Below are 27,609 nucleotides of genomic sequence, written 5' to 3'. Positions count from 1 at the left end.
TGTGAACTGAGGAGGAAAAACATAGCATACTTTATTGTATGACCGTAAAGTGACAACCCTGAGTTGGAGGCATTAAGTGCTTTTAAGGTGAACATTTGTGTGAAGGTGTGTATTTGCATGTGCCTGCATCTCTTTGTTGTTGTTTCACTACTACTTGAGGTCCGATTGTGTGACCTGCCTTTGAGCATGGCAGGCCTCGTTACTAATTGACACCTCGTTTTGGGAAGTGGGATCAATGGCTCATGATCACTGGTTGATTATGACCGTTGGATTACCTAAGGAATGCAAAAGATTCTTGCTTTTCTGGATATGGGGCTTCAACCCCCTACCCCTTCTCCACATAATAGACTCTAACCACTAGGCTATCGCACATTTGTTTTAAAATGTGTGTGTGTGGTAAGTTTATAGATTACGACGTCGGACACCAGTTTACACTTAGTTCACACCTACTTCACATTGAGTTCACACCAAATTTGGTGTGGTGTACAGACCCTCCCCAGTTCACACCAAGCTCACACTATGTTCACGTCAAGCTCACACCAAATTTGATGTGGTGCACATACCTCCCGAGTTCACTCATAGTTCACACCTAGTTCAAACGGTAATCGGACAGCCCGGATTGCACCTGCCTCGCGATGCCTAATGTGGACCATTGATCCCACCTCCCTAGGGAGGTGTCAATTAGTGACGAGGCATGGCAGGCCGCAAAGCTTTATCCAACAACACTCCACTATAAGCCTACCATTTTATATGTTGTGCCTCGTGAGGCTTCTTGGTTCATGTATGCCACAGCCACGTGAAAACCAGAAGGTGCCCATGCAAGCTTGAGCGAGAAACAGGATCGAGTGCGCGTGCCTTCTCGCGCGCGAGAAGCTCTACACAGTGAGTGCTTGTAGTGCTGGCGTGCGCAGCCTGAACAGGGGCGGGATCTCTATGCAGACACATTCTTTGTACGTACGTTCTCTAGCTTGTGAACGCTGCTGTTAGAGAGTACGTAGTATCGAGAAGGGGCAAGTTAAGCACAGCATGATATCAAGACGACAACGTTGTACACAATGCATCATGATCAAACCCTGCAGATCATTTAGAGAGTGGACAATGTTGTGGGTAAGCGCATTGTGATGATGCTGAGGAGACGGTGGTAATGGGTGATGGAGAGTTCTCTCAGAAGCTGCTTGCATTGCTACCTGCTGACCCAGTTGAGCAGTTGGAATTGGCTCAACGCCTTATGTCACGTGCCATGGCAGCAGGTGTGAGCAAGCTTGAATCAGAGACAGGGCGTTTGCGTCAGAAATTGGGTGAAAAGGATGCTACTATCCTCTCCATGCAACACCGTATGGTCGATCTTGAGCGGACTCTCCAAGAAACCTCCTTCCGCCTCTCTCAAGCCCTTGAAAGCCAGGTATTCTCTCTTTTTCTTTCTGTCTCTAGCTAATGGAATTCACATTCTTCAAAAAAGTATGCCTTTTTGTTAAATTAAAGAGAATCAAAGAGGGATCGATTCTCCCATAAGGTTTAAATCAAGACCTAACTTTGTACCCTTATATCTTCTTATTGACATATCTACGAGCTAGCCAGAGGCTATTGCCATATTTTTCAAGAGGTGGCTTCATAGTAGGGTGAGTGATGCATACTTTTGATGATGTGGCATCTACTTGGATGAATGAGCCCTATGTAGGGTGTTCCTAGGCACTTCTACACGACTTTATGTCACTTTATCCTTAGGTAGGTGACCCCCTGGACTTATTCTCTCTCATCCATTTATGAGCGCTTTGTTGAGTTATTACGCTTGGGTCATTCTCTCTCATTCTTTGCCACTCACATTTTCTTTGTCTCCTCTCTAGTACACTTCTCTTTTCACTCCTTCATGGGTTCATGTTAAGAAGGCTGAGGACTGCTTGCAGGCCCTATGACATGCATTGGGAGCAGGAGATTTCATTGCGGTAACTTGTTCCAATATGCTACATTTTTGCATAGTCTTCATTTTGAGAGATTCTATCATGGAAAACCTTGTTTGTGACTTAGCTTTGTTGATTTCTGCAAAGCCTTTGACACAGTTTCGAGAGCTAGGTTGATACAATGACTACATGACTTGGGAGTCTCAGAGGAGCTTGTATGGGGTATCATGGCATTGTATGAGACAGTTACAGAGATAGTATGGACAATAGAGGGTCTTTCAGACCCTGTTCACTTTACTAGGGGTGAAGCAAGGGTGCCCACTTTCCTGACTTTGTTTGGATCGTATATTGATATGATTTTTGAGTATATTGAGAGTGCAGGGGATACAGGGGCGCGTTTTTCAGGTACATGGATAACTCTATTGCTTTATGCCGATGATATTGTGCTTATTTCAGACTCTCTAGAGGGTATGCAGAGACATCTAGATGCATTAAATGCTTATGCACATGACAGTGGGCTCTCCATCAACCTTGTCAAAACCAAGATGATGGTATTCAATACTACAACGCAGTGGGTCAGGAGATCAACACCTATTTTTACATATGGATAGGAGATAGTGGATTATCCCATTTCCTAGCTGTGTCCTTCAATGTTTGGGAAAAATACTCCCCCCATTCATCTTCATCAATGTTTTTCAGCTCTACGTACCATTACTTTTACTGACTCTGGTTTTGTGTGTTGGCTTCCCGTCTCGTGACATCTTCTTGTCGTACTGATTAGTATCAGCCTCACGGTTCTCTGTTTCCGTCTCTGAGCGTATCTCTTCTATAGTCTGCTTTGCTGTCCTTGTGTGGTGAGCGACGAGTTCTTTGACTTCTGTCACTCTCATCAGTTTGTTTTTGACTTTGAGATCCATGAGACCTACTTCTCCTTTCAGCCCTTTTAGCTCTCTACCGCCTAGAATGATTGGAATGTTGCGAATCTTGTGATTCCTTAGCAGTGCCCCCTCTTGGAGCGACATCAGTTTCATTCCAAGGGTGTTGATTAGTTTCAGACATAGAAACAGGGGACGGGGGGATGTGGCCCTTTTATGCGGGGACGGGACGAGGGACGCTGGGACGGAGACGGGAACCCGTTTTTGGGACGTGGGGACGTCCCTCACAGGGGACGGGTCCCAAGACGCGGGTCCCCGGTGACCAACTCGGATGGGACGCGGACAGGGGGCGCCCCCATTTTGGGGGGAGCTCTTTCTACTTAAGAGCACCCACTTCCAAGCCTCAAGGCTCATAGCCTCATAGTATCTACTATCATACCCAAGCCTCAAGGCTCAAGGCCACTTCCTTGAAGACTTGAAGTTCCCATTGAAGTTCCTCTCTCTCTCTCTCTCTCTCTCTCTCCCCCTCTCCCATCAAGCTTTCTCCTACTCCTCTTTCCTTCTCTTCAACCCTTCTCTAATATCTATCATCAATGGCATCTCAAGATGGATCCCAAGCTTCTCTAAGCCCTCCTCCTTCTCCTTCCTCCAGCCCCGCCAACGCTTCTCAACCCCCTTCCTCCGCCGACTTCACATGGACATGGTGGAATGAGGTGATTGCTTGAGGACTTCACATGGACTTGAGGATGATTTTTTGGATCAAATGGACTATGCAGAGCCAGTTGACATTCAATTGGCACCATAGGCCAACATGTAGAGTCTAGAATCGAGACCTCTTGAGTCTCGAGTCTTGACTCTTGACTTGAGTCCTTCCCTTTTTGACTCCCATTTATGCTAAACTCTACTTAAGTCTTATCCACTCTTCACTTGTACATCATTATGTTTTGCCCCTTGGCGAGGATAATTGATGCTTGATCACCACACCAATGGTGTATTGTGTCGCGCACGCTGCACGCCCTTTGTTATATTTTGGTGTTATGTAATATGAATGCAAAAAACACTTTTTCTTTGCAATCTTGTGCTCCTAGTGTTCACTATTGTCTCACTATTAAATTTGCAAAGAATTAGTGTTTTTTAAAGCGCGTCCCCTGTTGTGTCCCCCGTCCCCTATTTTGCCACGTCCCCGTCCCCGGGACCCGCCACGTCCCCGAGACGCATCCCCGTCCCCATGTGACTATGGTTTCAGAGCCTAATTCGATCTCCTTTGGAATTGGATTGACTCTTTCAGGGTTCTCCCTGAATTCAGTGGCTAGTCATCGGCCTCTTGTGCTTCTTCTGGTTGCCATTGTTGACATACAATAATTCTAATACTTGCCTGGGAGATAGTTCCTATCTTAGAGCAATTGAGCTCAAACCACCGTGATCGCCAGAATGGAATGAGCTGGCATGTGTTCAAACAATTATTCCAAGTTGGTACTTAGAATTAGAGATGTCAGATTCGGAGAATTCATATGGCACTTCAGACCACTAGAAAATAGAACTAGAAAATGAAATTACAAGACACAACTAGAACTGAAAATGTATTCAAAATAGTCAGTGTACAACTAGGGAGCATTAAGCATACCAGTAAATGGCTATGGAATTACAGAAAGAGAGAGAGCGTAGCAGTACAAGATTACAAGATGATTACAATGTGATACAAAAGTCACAAGAGTTCCCAAAGTCCAAGAGGGCAAGAAATCTAAGCCGTCTAAGAAGTCCCCAAAAATGAATAGTGGGACCTATTTATAGGTTGTCAGACTGTCAGACTGTGCACTGTCAGTTATTGTGGAAACTCGCTGATTACCGCTTCTGGAAATTTCTGATATCCGTCAATCCTACTGGAGGTGGTTTCTGCCTTCTACACATGGATTTAACCTTTTGGTCTCATAGGTCATTTTGGCCTTTTGAAGACATTAATATAACAATTCATCTCTCTCTCTCTCTCTCTCTCTCTCTCTCTCTCTCTCTCTCTCTCTCAGTCTGAGTACCACAGAGTCAGAGGGGACACCACCACCAGAGAGCTCGGGTCCCACCCATACACACATCAGCGGTACTCTCATTGATCGAGCTACAGAGTTAGGGAGATCGAGACGACCGCGACTGAGGAGGGGAGCCACGCAGCACCGGCGGAGATTGCGGCAGAGGATCCATAGGATTCTAGCACGACACCCAGAATGTCGATCGGGATAGGCTTCATTCTACTGCTATATTGTATCATGGTGACACTTATCCCCATTTTGTACCTTTATGGTGATACCATTGCTCAGCCTACCAGCCACCCATAGGAGTCGGTAGCACTCCTATCAGTTCTTTGTTTGTAGTTTTCTTGTTTGTACCCAGACTTGGTACTAGACTCATCATTGTAATCAGTTGGTCTCATAGGTCATTTTGGCCTCTTGTAGACGTTAATATATCATTTCATTTCATTTTCTCTCTCTCTCTCTCTCTCTCTCTCTCTCTCTCTCTCTCTCCAAGAAGAGAATGCCCTCAAGGTTCGCATTGGTGGACTACCCAAAATATGGGAAACAACCAAGAATGACTTCTCCAAGCTCTTTGACTTCCTCAACGAGACCCTCAAGCCGATCAACCTCGACTGCAATGCGATAGAATGTATTACCGCCAGGAATCCCAACAAGCTCATACAGGTCTACTCCGGACAACTACAACAATCTCTTCTTCTTAAAGACACCAACTTTTTGATTGCAGAGCAACTCACCCCGCTATAACTCAAGTGCAAAGGCGAAGAGCCGAAGAAAGTGGACACGGGGCGAGCCAAAGGCAAGTGGGCGGTATATTGCGGAGGGAAGGCAATCATAGATGAGTTTTTCTCTTCCATGCCTTCTACAACACCGTCAAACACCACCCCTTAGCTTCTTCTCTCTTTTTTCTTTTTTGGTATTGTCTTGTTTTTGTAACCATAAGGTTGTCCCCATTCAGCCACTGGAAATCACCCAATCGTACCGACCTCCGAGTCGTTTCAATGTAACAACCTATTCCCTCTCCATAGTGAGAAGAGACACTCTACTGTATGCATGTTTTTGGTTCCATGGGTCCACACATCTTTGTAGAATCCACATCTACTTGCAGCCCTCTTTATCAGAGCTGTGTTTTGTCGTGAGAAATCATGTCAAATCTGCATTTTTGCCAGTTTTGTATCTACATGTTTTCAGCTTGTCGGTGTTAGGAGTTTTCGAGGCCATTTCCTAGGTTTCTTGTCTAGTTCTAGTGAGTGAGGGCTTCTTTGTGGCTGTGCCAGCCTGCCTCACAATATCTAGGAGTCACGGGAGTTCTCAAGTTCTTGTCTGATATGGCCCCTTGTAGACCAATTTGAGTGGGCATTGCATGCAGGCATTCTGACTCTTGACATTCACATTTCCTAGGTCATCGGGGTATCTGGATAGGTCGGGCAACCCATGAGTACCCCTATATGGGGGAGGGGTGGCATCCCCATTTTGGTAGAGTTTGTGCAGAGCCTGTATCTCCCTAGTGTGTAGAGATTGCCTCATGGGCTGCAGGGCTTGTCCACTTTGTGTGTATTATTTTCTCTGTAGCATTTTTCTCTCTCCTCTTCTCTTCTCTCTTCCCCCCGTGCTTTGTGTTACCACACGTTCCACTGCACTCTGACATGGTATCGAATTCACAACTTGGCAACGCCGGCCTTGCTATTGGGAGTGCATGAATGGCTGATTGGGCTGCAGATTTTTGGCCAGCAAGACGACTTGTAGCTGTGTTACCGTCGTGGAGAAGTCTCTCCATGTTGCATTTTTGCATTGGAAGGGGCTGACAGAGCTCTGTAATTATTTTTGCGTGAAGAAGGCTGTGAGGAGCACATTGAAATTTTCATTCTAGCCGTGTTTTCGACCCTTTGCAGTTGCATGTTTGGGCAGACAGCGGCCTATCGGCTTGTGTTTTGTGCATTGGAGGATGCTACCTCCCTATAAGAGACTATGTTGTGCTGGTCCGTGCGATCTATCTGTGACCACCTATCGGCTTGTGTTTTGTGCATTGGAGGATGCCACCTCCTGACAAGACAACATTCTATCCGTGCGGTCTATGTGTGACCACTATAGCATTCGGTAGTTTGGACTTTGAAGTTTGGCTTGCTCATCGATGGGCATTCGATTCTTGGGAGGTCCATTCATTCCGGTCCTTGTTTGGCGGTTGCTTACTCCAAAGAGGGTAGTGAGTTGTGGATTGCTTTTGACACATCTGTGCCTTCATTCAAGGAGAACACACGAGATATAGCCATGCTATTGGCATATGGGATCTTGATTGTCCCAAGAAGCCACCATAATCTTGGGTGGATAGAGATTTACCATTGGACCTTGGTATGAGAGTTGCATTGCACGGAGCATCCACATGTCATGATCATTTGGATTATTACCTTCATAGTTTACACTCACCCTTGGTAGCCTCACAAATGACTTATCCCCCAACCTGGGCAGATGTTCTCCCCTAGCTCATGAAGATTGAGAGCCACACTAAGTTGCGGTTTGGTTGCATTGTTAGCATGGATCATGCATTGCAGAGGATTGGAGGCAGGAGATACAAACAAGACGGCTCAGATTGATTGGCTTGGCCACCCCTCTTCTTAGAGACTCTTGAGCATAGTTACCTGGAATGGAAAATCGAAACACGGAAAGGGAATGGGAACGGGGAACGGAGACCTGAAAATGGCCATTTCCTGTAACTATGCTCTTGAGAGCACAGCCTGCTTAGTTTGGCTTTCTCTTTTCATGGAAGATTTTGAGCAGAGATTGTTCAGTCTGGCTCTCCCTCATCTTGGAGGACTTTACCTACTGACAAGGCACCATCCGGTGGGTGACCCGTGCATTCTATCGGTGATTATTGTAGTGCTACCTCTCAGTTTGTAGAAACTGGGTGGGCAGTCGGCATATCGAGAGAGGCCAGGACTTGTAGATTGTGCAGACTAGAGCCAGAGACGGGAGCGTTCCATATGTAGATACCATGTATATTATAAGATCAGAGGGAGATATTGCTCCCTCTGCATGGAGGGATTTGGACCAATCAGTCGCATCATGGGATCAAGGATTAGTGATGTCTAGGCCTCTTACGAGAGATGCACAAGCATCAGCAAATTCTTATAACTAGCACCCTAGTAGTGACGAGCTAGACAGAGACAGCAGATAGTGAGGACAATCGATCTATTGGAGCCATGATCATCAAGAACGAGGCTTACTTAAAGTTTCACCTTTAGCGGAGCACTAGAGGCCCAGACCAGACACAGACTGTGCTTGCTAGGCCCATGCCACCATCATTGGACTCCCATATGGGCAACAGAGAATTGCACCAGATACACACCACAAGCTAGGGTCAGGATGCATTTCAAGAGCCTCTAAATTTCCACAGTTTCAGATGAGTACATCAGAGTTGTATACGCCCCACCATCAAGTTTTGTTCTGTGCTATCATCTACCACTTGTGCATAATACTCAAGGACATGGACCTCATTGTATACTATTCGACTCATAGGCCAACAGGGCCTTTCATATAGACGTTAATACAATTGTGCTCTTCTCTTCATTCCTTCGTGGCATTAGAGCAAGAAGGTCGAGGATTGCTTGGAGACCCTATTGAGTGCTTTGATAGTTTCTACGAGATGATTCATTTTTTGCTAACTTGTTTCAATTTGCTGCATGTTTGCATCTTCCGCTCAGTTTCGAGGGATTCTATTGTGGAAGACCTTGCTTGTCAAGTGCAGCGGAATTGAAATGGTGAAGATCTAGTTTTACACTTCCACAAAACCCTTTCCTTCTTTCCTTGCGTTAGTAAATGCTTTGTGCTTCAATGAATGTTCCTTTTATGTTTCCCTGAAGAGAGGGGCTGAGAGAATGCAATAGAGATGTGTAGAGGGAGAGAAAGAGAGAGAAGAAGAGAGCGACACCCGATGGGGTCTCAACCAACACTCTCAAGGGCCCCCCACATCATTACTGATGTGGTATTTGCTTTAGATTGCATAAATGGAATGTATACACAATGCAATACCTCAATGCAAACTCTATAGACTCAATGACGAAAAATCACCGCGGTAACTCCTCGGGAAGAGGCACCTTCGGGGCTGATTTGATGCACCTTGGATCCTTCTTGATGTCGGAATTGCGAATGACCACCACGGGCTGATTTGCACTCCCGATGTGAGAAGTATGATGGGCTGAAAACGCAGATCTTGACGAGGCCGATGATGGACAGCAATGGAGCACTCGATGTTGGCGAGGGAATGGCCGAGGGGAGGCTTGATGGGTTGCCGAAGTACCAGACCGCAACGGGAAACATGCTAGCACCGGATCCGAGCCGATCCGTCACGAGGAAGTGGGCTGAAATCTGAAAATGCTGGCTGATCTGTTGCGAATCTGAAAGACGCTGGCTGATCTGCAGAACTGAGCGCTGGGCTGGTTGCTGAAAACGTTGCTGATCTGCTGCTGTCCCAAAGCGCTGGCTGCTGTGGAGGGCTGAAAACGTCAGGTGGCTGAAGTTATCTCCTGCACTTGTCTTCAGATGGATCCCTTAAAGGGTGCATATCACTGGTTAAATACTTATTAGGCTTCAGGTAGGGCAATTGTCCACCAGCTTTTCCAACAAATAAATCATAAAATGATTAATTTTAAAAATAGGTCGGGGGGGTCCAATCTGGGTGCAACCGTCGCATATCCGTCCACCTGAGAATCCGATCGACGTGCGGTCTGGCACGTCAGATTCCTCTAACCTAGAATTACATGCTCGTCATGCCAGATGCCCACCGTAGTGTAATAACATCTGTCAAAACGTGTATACAAGCCATTTATGCAAGAGGGTTTTAAACTGAAAAACCTAATCTAATGGACTTGTCCGCACATGCAGGTCCTGCGAACAGGCTCACAAAATTGCCGGTACTAATCCTCCTAGGATTCTAGACATCCCTATCTAGGAAGAAGGGGAAAACTGGCTTTGGAAGTCGATGAAGTATGTCCACGTGGCACACAGAGCCATGTGCATGTGACATCCCCTCCTGCTTAAGGTGAGGTACAGGTAGCGATCTGCATGGCCTCGTATGAGGCTAGCAAATTTGGGTAGTGGATGAAAAAGCCTTCTTCCACCCAAGCATTTGCATGTGTCCCTCGATCCTTGGACTTGAGGAAATGTTGCTTTGCTTCCTTCTCATTGCCAAACTCAAATGGAAGCATTCGAAAACACTTCGACTTGGTGACTTTGACTGGAACAATGATCTCCAGTGGTTCTTCTTTTGGATTGCTCCTTGGAAGTCCACCCTTGTGGCGGCAACTCGACGGGTCCACTTTGGAAACACGCTGTGCCTCCTGTGGACGCTTCAAAAGAACGGCCGTGTAAGGTCTCGGCTTGCGGAATTTGACCATCCTGGACCTGAGTGCCTTGAAATCCACACAAAATTGAAATGAGTTCGATTTCTTACGAACAAAGAGAATTGGTAAACCAAAAGACTGTACCTTGGGAGGGCGAAGCCTCCTAAATGAGAAATCACCTGGTTTTGGCTTCACTTGATCCGATGGAGAATTTTTTTTACCTACATGTTCCTCGTCATGCAATTGGTCAGAGGCAATGTCCATAGGTCGATGGGGAGGGTGTGCAAGGAATTGATGATCCTGGGAAAACACCGAATTGACCTTAACAAAACCTTCACTATACCTCTCAGGAATACCCAAGTTCCTTGATACGGGGTTGACATAGATGACCGCCACTTGGGCTGCTCGATGTAGCTGTCTGTTTGCCTGGACATGAGAGATGAGAGGGAGAGAGGGAATACCGCTCTCACCTTGAATGAGGACGGGTTGCGACACATTATCTTTGATGAGAAATGTGAGCTTCTCCCAATCGATAATGGGTTTGAACATGCAAAACCACTTAATGCCCAAAATGATATCACATCCTGCAAGTTTAGAGACTACAAAACGACGAGTAAGTTGGGTTTGTTGAATAATCAACTTGACATCGTCACATTCTTGAAAAATCGAAGCGTCCATGCCTTCAGAGAACCCGTGCACCGGGAGGATGGGGATGGGCGAAGTGTGAAGACAGGCACGCTACACAAGAGATTCACTTATGACATCTTGAGAATTTCCAGAATCAAAGAACACAATGCCCCTTTGACCATTCACATGTCCATAACATTTTGTGAGTTCATCCTCTTCAAACATCCTCTCTTGCTTAGCTTCTTGCTCTATCACACTCATAGTATTCACTTGAGAGGTAGCATTAGAAGTTGACGCAGTAGAGGTTTTCTTGTTAGATTCTTTCATTAGGACATTCCCTTTTCATGTGACCGACGACGTGACAATGAAAACACCTATGTTCCTTTGCATACAATTCTTGTTCTTCCTCACTTAATTGACCGCCTAAAACTCCTTGAGCAATCTTTTCATCAGGTGTGAGTTGAGGTTTATCAAATTTTCCTTTACCCTTGTCCTTAAAATAATCGCCCTTAGATTGAGATTGAGATGGAGAATTAGATCGAGAAGAAGAACTGAGAGAGTTCTTTTTATGGCTACCATTCCCATCAGAATCCTTGTCCTTTTCCTTAGACGAGGCAGATTTGGGGTTGTTTAGGAGTTGATTTGGGACTAAGCTGAATGGAGGTAATTCAAGCCTTACTTTAGTCGACCGTTCCGACCCTGTTCCCCCTCCAGCCCCCCCTCCTCCTCCCCGTTCCCGTCCCGTTCTAGACCCTCCCGTTCCCGTTCCCCGTTCCCATTCCGGGTAACTATGGTTACTATGTCTTTCTTACTCTTCTTATTCTATCTGTTCCTTTGCTTTTGCTACATATTGACACTTTTTCCATGGAAATCTCACGTTAGCTTCTTTCATTTGAAGCTCTAGCCCATACAACTATCTTAATTCTTTGACGTTTGGTTCCTAAGCTAAAGATTTAGTTGTTTCAATTCTTTTTCTTTGCTTTGTTGTTAGATTCTCTGCTTCTTCTGAACTGTTGTGGTCTTATGAGGTTATTTACATGTCACATATTGCATTTCCTACAGATAGTGAGACTTAATGCCTAGTATCTGAAGTCAAGGTTCTTTCAACAGAAATTCATAATAGAAATTGTCCTTTTGATATTATTTTGTTCCATCTGGTGCAGGAGAGGGCAATTAATGAAAAGAATATGCTGGCATCAACCGTGCAAAAAATGAAGCGTGAGGTCTCAAAGGTGTTGTTGAAGAATGACCTTCATCGAGATATACACACACTAAAAAGTTGAGATGGTAGTTGAATTGATGAGAAACTTTGCGAACTTGTTTAAAATATAAGAATGTCAGTGATAGAAATAGTGTATTTGACCCACTTTGTCTTTCAGTTACCCTACTTTTTATGCATGTGATATTGGTTTAACATAGAAGGAAAAGGTGATGTGCTAGCTGCTTTTTATTGTGGGTGCCTCTCCGTAGAGTGTGCATGAAATGCCACTCACAAAGAAACTACGATGCAACAAGTGAACAACTGAAAAACAACTGAAAGACAAGGACGGGAGATTATAGAGACAACCACATTGGACTCAATGCTCAGTTGTACCCAGAAACTCACAACGTATCATCTACAAGTGACTGGCCGGCAGCACACTCAACTCTAGACTAGGGACCAAGAAGACACAATGGGGGTGTCGAGGCTCAGAAGTGCATGGAAGCGTGCTGTGAGACTGTGTACATTTGACTTCAATATCTAGAACAAGACATGACTAGAGTGAGAAAAGAAGCATCCATGTTGTAGCAAATATACCTCCATACCTCCAGAGGAGGGAAGGAGTGAGCGGATTGAACAAAATATCCAGTGGAAGAATGAGTAGACTAAACTGGTCGTATGCAATTCAGCTCCATCTGACACGAGCCCAATGTTGTCATTTATACTCTTGGTAGGCCAAACTGCTCGTCACTGGGACCAGTGAGTTGGTCCACTGGTCCTTGTCCTCCAAGTCTACTAGGCTAGTCCATTAGGGGAGACTAAAACTATTCCAAGCATTATATAAACTCTAGGTAGGCCATCCTAGACTCGTCAGCACCGAGCCTGGGCTACATTGTTTACCCTTCTTGCCACTTGCGTGAATGATGATAAGACTCCTTGATATAGGTATGTGCAATTTATGTGGTTTTTTTTTTGGGGTAATGAAGGTAGATTGTATATTTGCAAAGCTTGAGGCACCTTACACCTTGTAAGGTGCTTGCCAGTCAAATGGTAAAAAGGTGTGGGTTCAATGGATTCCATGAAAACCATTTTCTTTGTGGTCCAAATGACCTTAGTAAAAACTTTGTTGCCTGAAGAACATCAGTATACAGTATAAACAACACTTGCACCTATTGGCATTGCTGAAGTTTGAGAGATGGAACCTCAGGCTGTCCATTCTTTGCTTTAATGCCTTCAACAATGATATGCAGCTTTTAAATTCTAAAATGCCTTCTTTTTTTTTATCTTCACTGTACCATTAAAATTCTCTCTCAAGTTCAATTTGTTAGATCTTTCATCCAAGTGTGTTAGGCTTTCCTGGTGACCATATCCACATCTTCTGATCTTATGAAAGTAATTGTGCTAGTTTATGCTAGGTCGAGGTCTTGACATGAATTTTTTTTCTTGTCATTTGTTGGTGATGGCTGCTGCAGTTGGAGATGTTCAAAAAAAATTTGTTGCAATCATTGCAAGAAGATGACGACTCTGTTGCTGTAAGCTATTTTTTTAACTGCAAGCTACATTTGTTCGCTGGCACAGGCCTTTACTTATTGGGTTTTCACCAACTATTGTAACAGTTGATGTTATGCTGCCCGAAGTCTTGGCTTCTGTAATAAACAAAGAGCTTTGTGTGCATCCAAGTCCTATATTCAATTCAGAAGTAGATGTAAACATTAATGACAATACCAACAATTTATGGACAAAGGAAGTTCAGCCCCGCCCTTGTTCCAACTGATCACAATTTGTGGCAACAAGTATGATGCAGGAGGGAGATTGTTAACATTAATGACAATACTAACAATTTATGGAGAGGGGAAGTTCAGCCCTTGTTCCAATTGATCACATTTGTGGTAACAAATATGATGCATACAGAGACTGGCTCATGGGTCATGACTTCTCTAGTGGGAACCCACAACCAAAGAGTCAAATCATGAGGGTGGGATCTGGCGATGGAAATAAATACATAAGGTAGGATCAACCATGGATACATGTGAGAGATGGAAAAGAGATTGGAAAGAAAGGTCTCCCGGTGAAATCCAAGTTTATTTCTCTTTTCAACTGCTGGCAATATCCTTTCACATAATACAACCAGGTTTGCCTGCAGTATGCAGGCAAGGGTGGTCATTACCAACCTTCCAAATTCTTGTTCAGTAAATTCTATCATCGAAAGATAGCTGAAGGCAACAGCGTTTAGAGGACTGGACCTACACAAGCATCATCATGCAACAGTCCACGCAGCAAGGAGACTGTGCATGTTTATCATGGTTCAAGAGGAGCTCCCAATTATCTGATCAACAGTTTGATAAGCAGCATCATCAAGTTGGCTGTTTTGCATTTTCTACCATTCATTGTATAAGGGCTGAAAGTTTCACCCTTGCATATGCCATGAAATCTGCGGCTAATGCACTCACAAACTTGTCAGCTCTTACTCTAGTAATACAACCATCATCAGGCAACAGCTCAAGCCGAGCCACCAGGCTTTCTTTGTCTTCAAGCAAGGGTCTCTATCAGGTGCTAAAAAAAACATTAGAAAAAGTAACTATAGAGCTGGATTTTATGAGACCTCTTTACATTTGAGGAGGAGCAAATCTAAATGAAGGTGCCTAGCAAAATTGAGACCCTGCAAATTCAACCTTTCACCAGGTATCTCCTAGGTATTGTGGGTGCATAGCAGTCCTTTAGACTTGCTATTGGGCTTTATGGTGCATTTGGAGTTTCAGGAATGATCTTATGTTCCTTCAACTCCGAGAGACCCGTTTTCATAGAAACATGGGACGGAGGACTGGAATGGGAATAGGCAAGGGGAGCGGGATGGGGCAAAAGGCTGTCCTAGGGACGGGGGAAAACGACAATTTGAAAATGATTATTTTCTGGAAGAAATTTGAATACACTTGATCTACATTTAGAGACAAAATGTTGAGCACAAATTTGCATCAAAAATAAAAGAAATACATAGTCATATTTGCAAAAGACTACAATGGGACGCCACATGATAAACAAACCCGAGTGTACAATCCCAAAAAAAAATAAAAATGGAAGAGAAGTGTACACTTGAGGCAAAACGGAAAAATGCAAAGATACAAGTAGCAAATAGTGTGGCAAGAGTCAAGAGACTAGGCAAGAGGCTGCAAAGGTTGAAGTTGAATTGTGACCTCCTCAATAAAGTCCTCAAAAGGCTGTGGCTCAGGTGGAGGGGGAGATGGGGGGGGTTTTGGGGGTGGAGTGGGGGGGTGGTTTGGGGATAAGGCTCTGGCTTTGGCTTGGAGTTTGGAGGCTGAAGGCTTAAGCATGGGAAAGAGCTCATATATACAAAGCCTAGCATATGCTATAAGGCCTTGAGGCTTGTGTGTGTGTGTGCGCACCCCCAAGGGAAAACGTTCAAAGCTGGGCAAAATGTCCTCCAATGGCCAGTTTTTTAAAACTGGTCATTGGTCAAGCGTCCCCCCACACCTGTCCCTGGTCTGTCTCCGTCCTCTTGACATGTCCCTGCGGTGTCCCAATGGGACAACTGTTAAGCCATCCCCTTTTTGGCATCCCGCCCACCCTCATCCCCAGACGGCCCATCCCGCATCCAAGGGGTCCGGCCCGTGTCACTATGCCCGTTTTGGTTAGTGATGGTGTCTCTTTACCAGACATTACATTTCTTGTTTTGTTTGTAGGCTTTAGATTTGTTTTTTGACTATTGTAGTTGCATGCCATCTTGGTTTGATTTTTGCCTCATCTTTGTACATTGTCTTCTTTGTAGGTTTCTCCTCTTCTCAGAGCATCTGGACGCAGAGTCTGAGAGTGAGCACCTACCCACTCTCTTGTACTTTGAACACATATTAATACAAAAAGAAATACCGAAAGGGGCGCCAGTCTTTGGGGCCAATCTCTCTAGGCACGGAACTACGCCGGGCCGTGTCGACTAAATTGTGAAGTGTGAACTGTTTTGAAGTGAATCTCTGCTGTGTCGTGGTAGAATCTTGACTTGGGGTGTCCAAGTTTGTTACAGTGGTATCAAAGCGCGGCCGATTTGTCTTCTACCGGGAATTCCGATCCTTTTCTCGCGACACTTGTGGATTCCAACAGAGATCAGCCGACTTCTTCTGCATCTGGGAATGCGGGAGGAGATCACGAAGAAGATTCTCATGAAGAGTACGGCCCACCTTGGCCTACTCAGGCTGAGATTGAAGAGATGGAACGTCGACAATTGGTTGACGACTCAACAAAGATGATGATTAACATTGCGAAGGATCCAAAATGTCCGAGGATGTTTACAGAGCAAGAATTAGAAGAGGTGGTTCAGACACAGATCAACCGGCTTTTGGACGCAAACAATAAAGCCAAAAAGCACGACAAAAAGCAGAAGAAAGGAACCGACTTCCTGGTTATTTGGGTCGTCGATCGACTTTTGCATCGGTAAGAAAGCAAAAGAAGCGTGTACGATTTGAAGGACTCAGCTTGAGTCTTGCGGGATTGGTGTTTTGGTTGGCTGAAAGAGTTAGGCTACACCTCATTTGGTTTACTGCAATTACAGCATCCAACACATATCACTTGCTCATTCCCCCGTATTGGATTGCGAGGCATGGCAGTCAGGGCTGGAAGTTCAAACTAAGGTCTCCTTTTGGCATTGTATAATGGGTGTGCTTTCTGTCGGTGCCCTTCTAGGAGGCCGGCCTATTGTTTCATTTTTTCCTGCATTGATGCCGCCAACAGCATGAGACTTTAGCTCACATGGTGTGGTGTTGCTATCATGCTGAGGAATTTCTCTGAGCACTTGGTTGGGTTTCAAGCCCTTGCTATCGTGGTCTAACTTGTGGGAAGCTACCCTATCAGCAAACTGATACACACCATTCCCTTGTTGTTTGGTACATGCATGTAAAAGGGATGGTTAGTATAGTTAGTCCAATACTGTATATGTAGAAGCTTCAATTAATTAAATATAGCATTGCTTTCTCTTGTCGATCAAGTGTCTCTCTCTCTCTCTCTCTCTCTCTCTCTCTCTCTCTCTCTCTCTCTCTCTCTCTCTCTCTCTGACTTTGTATCAGATCCGCTGCATTGTAACGCTATGGTCTCATAGGTCATTTTGGCCTTTTGAAGACGTTAATATAACATTTCATTTCATTTCTCTCTCTCTCTCTCTCTCTCTCTCTCTCTCTCTCTCTCTCTCTCTCTCTCTCTCTCTCATGGCTCAGATGAGGGCCGACCCGACAGCTTTCATCCGGGTAGCCTTGGCACCAGACCCGCCCATGTATCACATCTTACATCCCCCCATTAGTACAGGATGGAGCTAGATAGCTTGATGCATTCTCATGATTGTACTACCTTGAGCATATAGACATGCATATACCCCCTAGAGATAGAGCTCCATCCCTCCTCAGATACTCCACTACCTACATTCAGTTCAGTTTTGTATCAGTTTTGTTTCATTTGTCTTTCCGATAGACGGATGACATACATACCATGTACATTTGATTTGTCTCATAGGCCGATTTCGGCCTGACATAGACGTTAAAAATCTTTCTTTCTTTCTTTCTTTCTCTCTCTCTCTCGGATTGTACACCCTGCTCATCTTGTACCACACACATACCCACAGTGTGTTATATTAGCCCTCATTCACTACTCTCACATCCCCAACTCATATCCTACACAGACTCAGGGCTCTGACATTGTATCAAATTCACCGCGTCGTAACTTTTCGGTCTCATATTCATTTCATTTCTCTCTTGTTGTTTCTTTGCTCGCTCGCACTCTCTCCTACCATAGCTTTCGTGCGACTACACCCACCATACACCCATCATAGCCGTATCATGCAACTCCAAGCCGGGCTTGGACATCAAGACAGAACCACTTGGTGTAGCACTGTGTGAAGTAAGTAATGAAAGAGTAACAGCTTTGACGTATGGCTAGGACGGGCAGCTATGTTTGGATTCGTGGGTGAGGCCTCCATCAAAGTTGCCACTGGAAAAGGAGTTTTAGAGAATGTAGGTTTGGTAACTCCTCTTCCTACATAGGCATTGGAAATGGTTGTTGTCGTGGAGATAGTTACTGCTTTGGTCTGTTAATACTGACGGCTAGTGGCAGAATTTGACAACTCTTGTAATTCTCAATAGGTTTACAAACAAATACTTTTATTCTTTGCTTATTGCTTCTTCCCTTCCTGCACTTGATTTTCAGCTGTGACCAAGTCTTTTTTGTGCTGCCACTGTCTACGCTCTACAAGTTGTGCCCCTTCGGCCCTCTGTCCTGCTGCCAAGTGTCACCTTTTGGCCCCTTCAATGGTAATTGTGGTCCAAATCTTATGCTTACACTGAGAAAAATAAAAATGATAATGCCTTATGTGTTGACACCTCTTTCTAGGTGTTCTAAGATCTGATGTTCCATTGGGTCTTGAACTTGGAGTTCATGCATGGAACGGTGGACTTTGCTTTCCGTTGGTACATGTGCACATGCCCAGAAATTCTTTGTGTGTGGGCTTTACGTGGTCTGGTACCATTGTGTACTTGCGCAAAAACGTCCCCCTAGTCATAGGTCATGAACGGAGACCATCCATACTGATGCTACATTACATAGCATATATATGTGTAGGTGTGCCTTATTATTGCATGCTAGCTTCTTGCTTGCACAACTTTCTGATGAAAATCTTAATGCACATTGGTTAAGTCATGGGCTGCATGTTCGGTCACATGCTCATCATGGTCACATGTCCCATGCGGTGAGCCCAAAGACTTCAAGGGCGGGAATAGATCCATGAAGTTTGATGCATTATATGGTGAGTATGATGCAAGCAAAGTGTTGGCATTTGTTTCTCAATTTGATATTATATGGTGAGTATGATGCAAGCAAAGTTTGATGCATTATATGGTGAGTATGATGCAAGCAAAGTGTTGGCATTTGTTTCTCAATTTGATATTGCTTTTGGCGATGAAGTCTTCACTGAAACATACGTGCTTCATCATGTATGCATATTTTTGAAAGGAATAATTGCACATGGGTGGATATCTATAAAGCTATCACCTGAATCAATTAGGACTTGGGAAGTGTTTAAACAATGCTTCTTTGCTCAATTCCTATCACCAAATGCAATGCAACCATGACTCAAAGATGGGACAAAATTGGGTAATTAGAGGGTGAAGGTCCTCTAATATGTAGTTTGGTGAAGCTTTGCCACAAGCCTCCCCGTTTTTGTCTATCTCTGAGGTGGAGGAGAAAAAAAAATTCATTGGAGGCTTACTTCCTATGTAGTAGAAGGGAACGGAGTTGCATCCTAAGGATACTTTGCCTCAGCTTGTTGCCTCGGTGATGACATAGACAAAGAAAGGGCTGGTTATAATCTGCATAATTCTGGACAGCCGTCTAGAAGGGAGCAAACCTCCACCAAATCAGGTGCGAAAGTTGAGAAGAAGCCAATAAGCGTCCATTCAAACCCGCAACTTATGGGCTTACTTCGGATCAGAACAAGGAGTATATGCGCGAAGGCAAGTGCTTTACTTGTGGTGCAAAGAGCACATGGTCAAAGATTGTCCCAAACAGATGAAGAATGATGAGAATAAGATTGTAATGTCTAAAGTGCATATGATTCCGAATGGACAAAGGGATACACTGCATGAAGACAAAGCAAAAATTGTATTCAAAGGTTGGGGACAACTTAAGGATCAGCTCGCTCTCTTTATGTTTGATGATTGTGCAACGGAAAATTTCATATCCATGGAAATGGCAGATACTTTGGGTATTGATGTAGCACACCTAGGTCCTCACATTGAAGCTTAAGCAACTTTTGCTGGAAAAGAGAGCCAAGCTATGCTGATCCTTGGAAAGCTATGCATACATATTCAAGGCTATTTGAATCATGAAAAATTTCTTGTTGCTCCTCTTAATGGTTGTGATGTATTGCTTGGTAAACCATGGCACACAAGCATTGATCCATGGAAAGCTTACAAGACCAATAGGTTCTCTTTTATGGACAAAGGTCGTGAATATGTAATAGATGCTGTGGAAGAGGGTGGTACTACACCTCTTGTATCTGATGTAAAAAAGGTAACGAAAAAGAGTGTGTTTGCTTATGTGATTTTTGTAAACGAGTGTGAAGATACCAATGTATTGCACAAGTAATTACTCTTAGTGAAGAAAAGTTAAAATTTTTACATGCATATGAGGACTGTTTTGCCGATGAATTACCAAATGAGCTACCACCGATACGTCCAGAAGATCATTGCATTAATTTTGTGCTAGGAAGCTTGCCTCCTAATAAACCAATTACCTATTGTGTGAGTGCCTCACAAAGAGAGGAGATCTTGAAACAGGTGAATGAGCTTCTTGACAAGGGTTTGGTTCAACGTAACTCTTCATCCTTATGTTCACCTATACTTCTAGTGCAACAGAAGGACGGATCCTATCGCATGTGTGTGGATTATCGAGCTTTGAATAAGTTCACTGTTTAGAATCGGTTTCTACTTCCACACATAGATGTTATCCTTGACAAATTGAGTGGCTCAATGCATTGACCTTAAGAGTGGATATCACAGGTTCGAGTGGCGCCTAAAAATGTACATAAAGCTGCGTTTTTCATATCTTTTGGTCTCTAAGTATCTTGTCATGTTCTTTGGTCTCACTAATGCGCTAGCTAATTTCAATAGAATGGTGGATCACTTATTTTGTGAGCATAGAAAGTTTACAAGTGTATTGTTTGAAAAGGCATTCTTGTGTATTTAAAGAATGAGAATGATCATAGAGTCGATTTAGAAACTATGTTTGAAGAGCTTCGCAAGCATCGATTGTTTATCAATGCTAAAAAACAGTGAATTCTTCTTATCAGAGATACGGTAGCTTGGGTACATAATATCAAAAGATGGAATACGAATGGATTGTGCAAAAATTAATGTAATCCGCGATTGGCTAGACTTCTAAAGTGTACATGATATACGAAGCTTTCTCGGTTTGTGCCCTTACTATTGTAGATTCATTTGCCATTTTGCGTGGATTGCTTCTCCTTTGCATGACTTGACAAAGAAGAAAGCTACATTAAAATGGACGGATGATGAGAAATATGCTTTTAATGATTCCACAGGAAAGGCTTCTTTTGAAATTGTGTATGGCAAAGTGATTTTGCCACCTATTCTTTGTACTAGGGATGAAATCTTTGCAATTGAGGAATATGTATGAGACTTGGATATTGCTTTTTCTCAAGTGAGGACAACCATTGCAAGGTCACAAGAAAAGCATAAGAAGGCTGCTGGTAAGCACAAAAGATGAATGGATATCAAAGAAGATGAATGGGCATTGCTGAAATTACAGAAAACTAGATTGAGAATGACGCCCGAGGATGAGAATTTGACGTCTAAATGCAAAAGAAAAGGCTCTTAGAAAGAAGGAATGTATGCTAAGCTTGCTACTAGGTATGATGATCCTTTTCATGTGATTGAAAGGATCAATGAAGTGGCTTTATACTTGCTTTACCTAGTCATTGGTGAGTACATACTGTATTTCATGTAAGTCTTCTTCGCAAGTATGCTGGACCGGAACCCACAAATCCAGTCAACGAAGATCCACTAGAAGTTGATGAGTTGGAAGAGATTTTGCAACCTCAACAAATTGTTTTTCATAAGGATGGAAAGATTGTGAGGTGGTATCTTGTTAAGTTCAAGAACTATCTTCCCATCCATGCAAAGTGGGTTGATGAAGATACCCTACACTTGCTTCATGAAACTTTGGATGCTTTTTAGTTGCGGACAATTGTTTAAAAGTGTCACCTTTTGGCCTCTTCAATGGTATTAATGGTCCGAATCTTATGCTTACATTGAGGAAAATAAAATGATAAATACCTCATGGATTGACACTCTTTCTAGGTGTTTAGAGACCTTATGTTCCGTTGGGTCTTGAACTTTGAGGTCCCGTGAGGAACAGTAGACTTTGCTTTCCATTGGAACTTCTGCACTGATGTTGCATTGCATAGCATATATATGTGCTTGCGTGCCTTATTTTTGTTAGCTTAATGCCGTGGAGGACGCACACCCAAAACTGTGCATAGCAAAAGCCACCAGCAGATTATGTAATAAGGACACAACAACTTACCATAAGCTTTAGATCTCATAAATTATCTTAAGATTCCATGTAAATTGTATCACCCTTATCTCCTTAGCTAGTTTTTGTATGTCCTTGGTTCTTTCTTGGAACAAAGTGCACTCTTGATAGCAGTTGATGTCTTGAAGCCATCTTATATCAATTCTTGTAATGATTTGGAGCTTTGGACTGGATTTTGAAGTGTTAACTATGTGGAGAATAATGATTTAATATTAAAAGTTCAATATTTTCTCTGTTATGGCAGCAGCAAATGGAGGATGTGGAGGCCTCATCACAACCTACCTTTAGGGATTCATCCTCATTGATAAAAGGTGCATCTCTAGCTGGTTTTTGTTTCTTTTCCAAAAGTCTTGATTATGGCAGTTTGCATGCTTTGACTTCCAGTACAATCTATGTTTTGGTGTGGTTGACACCAGGAATCTTAGTTTTGTTGCCTCAAGGTCATGTTTTCTTGGTTCCAACCCAAACAAAAAATTTAAAAAAGCTCATAGATCTTAAATGAAAGGAAAGATAGAAACGTCTTGTCCTAATTAGTATGATTTTCTGGTCTATTTCTATGAAGCTAGTCCAAACAGCTGAGTAGAGGCTCGTCTTGCTGTAGCGGATCATTGGCAGGGGGAGGGTCTCACGACCGAGTTCTTGGCAGATTTTTGGGGGCGCTGCTGGGACAGCAGACAACCGAGGAGAGTCACCGTGTTCCAGTGGCTAGTTGCCCACCGAGCTACTTCAGTTGGGAGTTGGTGCATAGTGGCCATTCTGTCAAAAAGTGATGATGTGGCGTGCCCAACTCGAAAGAAATGGCCGAGTGAACAAGAGAAACTTAACGCAGTAACTTAAAGAACTTGTGAAGCACCGGTCGAGGGGCCTAAAACCCTAAAAACAAAAAAAGCTTGATCTCTGGCGGAGAGTCTCGTAGATCGCGCTGAATGTTGATGTTGTAGGGCAGTACGGACTGCTGATGTGGCATGATTGTACGAAAACTCGCGCTTTGCGTTGGCAGTGCCACATGGTAGGCTGTATGGAGTTTTGCAATTCACACTCGTAGATTTTTACAGTTTCTACGTGTGGCTTTTGGGGACGAGAGCTTTTGGGGGATAAGTGCCTTTGGGATCTGATGCTTTTGGGCATCCCTTCAACTGCTTATAAGTGTCCCTAGGGTCACTCTTTAAGAGCGTCTCGACGCAGAGTCTCGGAGAGAGTTGGACCCTCGGGGAGTTTGTCACAAGACAGGCACCACGTGCCAATAGAAAAGAGCAGACTGAACAGACTTTTGGCACTTCAATAACAACTGAACTTAAAGAGAGAGATGACACGCGACACGGAGTGGCAGAATTCCACCCCAGAGAGTATTGGCCCCAAACCTTGGCGCCCCTTTCGGTATTTCTTTATATTGCATCAACACAGTACAAGCCGGTATTCAAGACTCTGCACCTTCTCCAGGAAGCATGCCAGAGAATGAGCCCTAGCCTCATATTTAAAGGCCCTTGGCCTGAAAAGCAGTTATAGTAAAAAGATTTTAAAACTCAAAAGCTTCTGGTCCAAAAAGCAATGCCAAAAGCTGTCAGCGTAATTTACGGAAATCCGTACAGCCTGCCACGTCATTAGCCAGCGCAAAACGTGGAAATCCATACAGCTTGCCGTCATCATCCCAGCGCAATTTTCGAAAATCTGCCACGTCATCAGTTTTTGGCGTGTGTCCGGATCTTGCTTTATTTTCTTCCTTTATGTCACTTGGGGCCCCATGGAACGGGATTCCCATAAGTTGGTAGGACTTCTTCTGTTACTTGTTCTTCTTAGGGTTTAGGCCCCTCGGTCGACATCTGCAAGTTGGCTCCATTCTTTAGGCTTTGACACTTCAACAATTTGTTATAGAGTTGTACTTTGCGAGCATAATAATAAAGAAAAACCGGAATGGGCGCCAGTCTTTGGGGCCAGTGCATCTTGGGCGCAGAACTCCGTCGTGTCGTGTCGACTCTCTTCTCTCTCTTTCTCGTCAGCTCAGTGATTTTGCAGTTTCTGTTCATTTGTTGCTATTGATTTCTTGCTTGGAGTGTCCAAGCCTCTAATAGTGTTATCAGAGCTCAGAAAGATTCTCCTTCTACGGAGGATTCGATCCCTTCTGCAGCACACATGGGTTCTTACGGAGAATCTGATAGAGACAACACCTCTCTGCGGGGTGGTGAAGAAAAGTTGAAACCTGGCGCGGGAACTGAAGAAAACAACGAAGATTTAGACAAATATTCGGCAGGGAACTTTGCTAGAGTAGAGTACAGACGTCAACTGCAGGTTGATACGTGTGCAAAAAGATTGATGAAGTATTCCTAGAACCCGAAATATGTGAAGCATTTGAAGAATTACTTGATGGATGAGATTCACTCAAGATGGCGAGCGGCCATTGATTCTTCTTCCAAGTCGGGAAGGAAGCTGAAAGAAAAGCCGAGGGCAGAAAAGTGGAAATTGTACTCAGAAAGAGCTGGACATAGTTTTTGAAAAGAAGATAAACCAGTTAATGAAAGGCTTGAAGCACCTTCGAAAGAAGATAGAATTGGAAGATTTCTCCGGTTATCTGGGCCGAAAGTAGACTTTGAAGGTGGCAAATAGATCCAAGAAGCATGTTCGTTTCGAGGATTACCAAGGTCTTTCTTCGTCTCTGACTGTTTGTTGTCCTCTAGCTCCAATGAGGATGAGAAAAGGTGGAAAAAGCAGAGAAAAAGCAAGAAAGGCAAGAAAAGCAGAATTCTGAAAAAGTCTAGGAGGCATGGGAGGCCATCTAGTAGTTCAGAGGAGGAGAGCTCGTCCTCTTCTGAGATTGAACGGATGAGCAAGAAGACCAAGGAGTTCAAGGAAGGGGGTCAGCCGTCAGGTTTGACACGTTTTCATGCTGTGAGGACGCTTATCGAGCCTTTGAGTTTATACAGCAATTTGGCGTCGCCTTCTCAGGAGGTCGTTTCTTGGAATGCTCCAAGTTGCGAAGGGCGGCATCTTACTTGAAAGGAAATACACAGACATGGTGGTCTACTTTGTTGTTACGCAGAGAAGCACCTACGATGTGGGTAAAATTCAAGAAAATTTTCACGTCAACTTGGATATCATAAGAATATAAAGATGTCCTCATGGCTTGGCATTATGTAAGAATGACTAAGAAAAAGACAACAGATGACTACTATGAGAGGTTTTGGGATACCTTTTTGCAAGTATCCTCATTTCGGAGGATCAGTTTGAGGGATCGGACTAAGCGGTTTGCTGTGGTTTGCCAAAAGAGATTCGACATTATTAATTGTTTTAGTAGTGTGTCTCTATTCAAAGACTTATGGAACATGCCAAGTAAGGTTTTGGAATGCATGCTAGCTCATTGACTTATCCTACGGATAGGTTAGTGTCCACCTCAACAGGGCAAGAGTCTTCCAATGACGAGAAGGAACCGGATGAAAGTTCATTAGAGGATTCCAGAGAAGGGCTTCCAGAGAAGAAAGGGAATCAGATGATATTGCATCTGAGGGTTCCGACGAACCTAGGGAACCTAATGCAAGTTCATCAAAGGATTCCGGAGAAGCAAAGGAATTAGATGATAGCCCATCTGAGGGTTGCGGCGAAGCAGGGAAATCAACCGAAGGTTCCTCAAAGAATTTAGACGATACAGATTAAGTGTTAGCGGATAGGGGAGGCAAGTGAGGCTACCACCAGGTCCTAGGGCACAAGAAAAGAACATAAAGGGAATTAACTGGTAGATGAGAGTATTCCAAAGATCCTAATTCAGGTGCCAAGGACAAGGGAGGCCAGCACAGCTACCAATAGGTCACAGGGCACAAGAAAAGAACAAAAAGGTAAGCTAGGTCCATCGGATAATTTGGTCAAGGGTACTTTTTGGCCCTAGATGCAAAGTTGATGGAGGAGAATATCGCAAATTCTCTTCGGAGAGAGCTATACCTTGAAGCTTTTGGGTTATTAGCATTGTCTATGCTAAAAGTTACTGATAAATCAGTAGGTTGAATCTGGTGCGGTGCGGACTGCACAAGAGGGGAGCCACTCCACTCCTTTGTGACAGATTGCCTAGATTTAATAAAATCACTAATTTTTCTTTGAGATTTTAGGGATACTGATGGGATGCCAGTATTTTACGGAATGACTTTATGAACAGATGTACACTGAATTGGAAATTTTCTTAATTGAATTAAAAAATGTGCTCTTTCATGTGTGTATTGTTAGAGACATGTAGAGAAAGATGAAATGTTTGCAACATTTTGTTTTATAAATGAACTCAGTGCATCTAGACATCTGTTAGAGATCAACGAGATCTGGATGTGATGGCTAAGTGAATGAAATTTGAATAAAATCTAAATGAAATCTCTATGAGATTCTAGTGCATCAAGACGTTTATCTAGATGAGATGACGGGATACTGGTGTAAGTGCATCAAGAGTTCTAGAACGATGAGATGGCTGCACAGTGATCTAGGTGCATCAAGAGTTCTAGGCGAAATGAGATGGCTAGATTGAATGATTGAAACATGGTGTTCAGTGTGAACTAAGTGTGTGATTTTGTGAACTACATGCTATGGGGATGTACTGTCTTGTGGGGATGGTCATAGACATTGTTTGCTTGACGGAAATGTGACAAGAAAGGATGCAAATTTGATAGTAACAAGATTTTGTAGATCAGGACATTTGTGAAAAGATCAGCGTGGTGTGGAGTGATCGCTAAATGGTAACAGGGTCTGTGAGACCCTAGTAGAAATGAGATTGATCAATGACTGATGTCTTTGTATAAGTGCTGGATTGGTGGAGTCTGGTGCATGAGTACATAGAGTCAGTGTCTATTGAATAAAGTTTCTGTCCTTTGGCTGTTTTTGCAGGCATAATGGAGGCGATTACAATTCTTTCAAGAAGGGGGAATGTCAAGTGATGACGTGGTGTGCCCAATTAGAAAGGAATGGCCGACTGGACAAGAGAAACTCAACCCAATAACTTAAAGAACTTGTGAAGCATCGGCCGAGGGGCCTAAAATCCAAAATAGCTTGATCTTTGGAGGAGAGTACCGTAAATCGCATCGAATGCTGATGTGGCAGGGCCGTACGGACTGCTGACGTGGCATGGCTGTACGGAAAGCCCATGTTTTGCGCTGACAATGCGGTGTGGCAACTTGTACAGATTTCCGCAGTTCACGCTGGCAGAGTTTTGGAGTTTCTATGCGTGGCTTTTGGGGACCAGAGCTTTTGGGGGATAAGTGCTTTTGGGATCTGATGCTTTTGGGCATCCCTTGTACTATTTAAAAGTGTCCCTAGGGTCACTCTCTAAGAGTGTTTGGACACAGAGTTTTGGAGAGAGTTGGACCCTCGGGGAGTTGTATTTTGCAAGCATAATAATAAAGAAATACCGGAAAGGGCGCCAATCTTTGGGGCCAAAGCATCCAGGCACAAAACTCCGCCGTGCCGTGCTGTGTCGACTCTCCTTCTCTCTCTCTCTCTCTCTTTCTCGTCAAGTTCAGTGATTTTGTAGTTTCTATTCATGTGTTGCTATTGATTTCTAGCTAGGAGTGTCCAAGCCTATAACAC

General features: G+C 43.8%; 1 protein-coding gene across 7 annotated transcripts in view; it reads left to right on the top strand.

Moving 5' to 3' along the window:
• The first annotated feature begins 743 nt into the window (after positions 1-743).
• The window catches only part of LOC147451237 (uncharacterized protein At4g15545-like), a 64,986-nt gene continuing 38,120 nt past the window's right edge, over positions 744-27,609 (top strand). For 2 of the 7 annotated variants that reach the window (XM_086520203.1, XM_086520202.1), the window contains exons 1-4: positions 744-1,402; positions 11,921-11,989; positions 13,431-13,490; positions 22,304-22,370. In XM_086520203.1, the coding sequence (XP_086376329.1) occupies positions 1,145-1,402; positions 11,921-11,989; positions 13,431-13,490; positions 22,304-22,370 (454 nt within the window). In that variant the 5' untranslated portion in view covers positions 744-1,144. The remainder of the gene's footprint in view (positions 1,403-11,920; positions 11,990-13,430; positions 13,491-22,303; positions 22,371-27,609) is intronic. The other 5 variants (XM_086520198.1, XM_086520197.1, XM_086520201.1 and 2 more) reach the window with 5 other exon arrangements.

Source organism: Adiantum capillus-veneris, chromosome 9, assembly GCF_014529385.1.
Source record: "Adiantum capillus-veneris isolate H3 chromosome 9, ASM1452938v2, whole genome shotgun sequence".
In the NCBI taxonomy this organism is placed as follows: Eukaryota; Viridiplantae; Streptophyta; class Polypodiopsida; order Polypodiales; family Pteridaceae; genus Adiantum; species Adiantum capillus-veneris.
The sequence above is the reverse complement of the archived record's forward strand: the minus strand, read 5'-3'. Positions and strand labels throughout refer to the sequence as shown.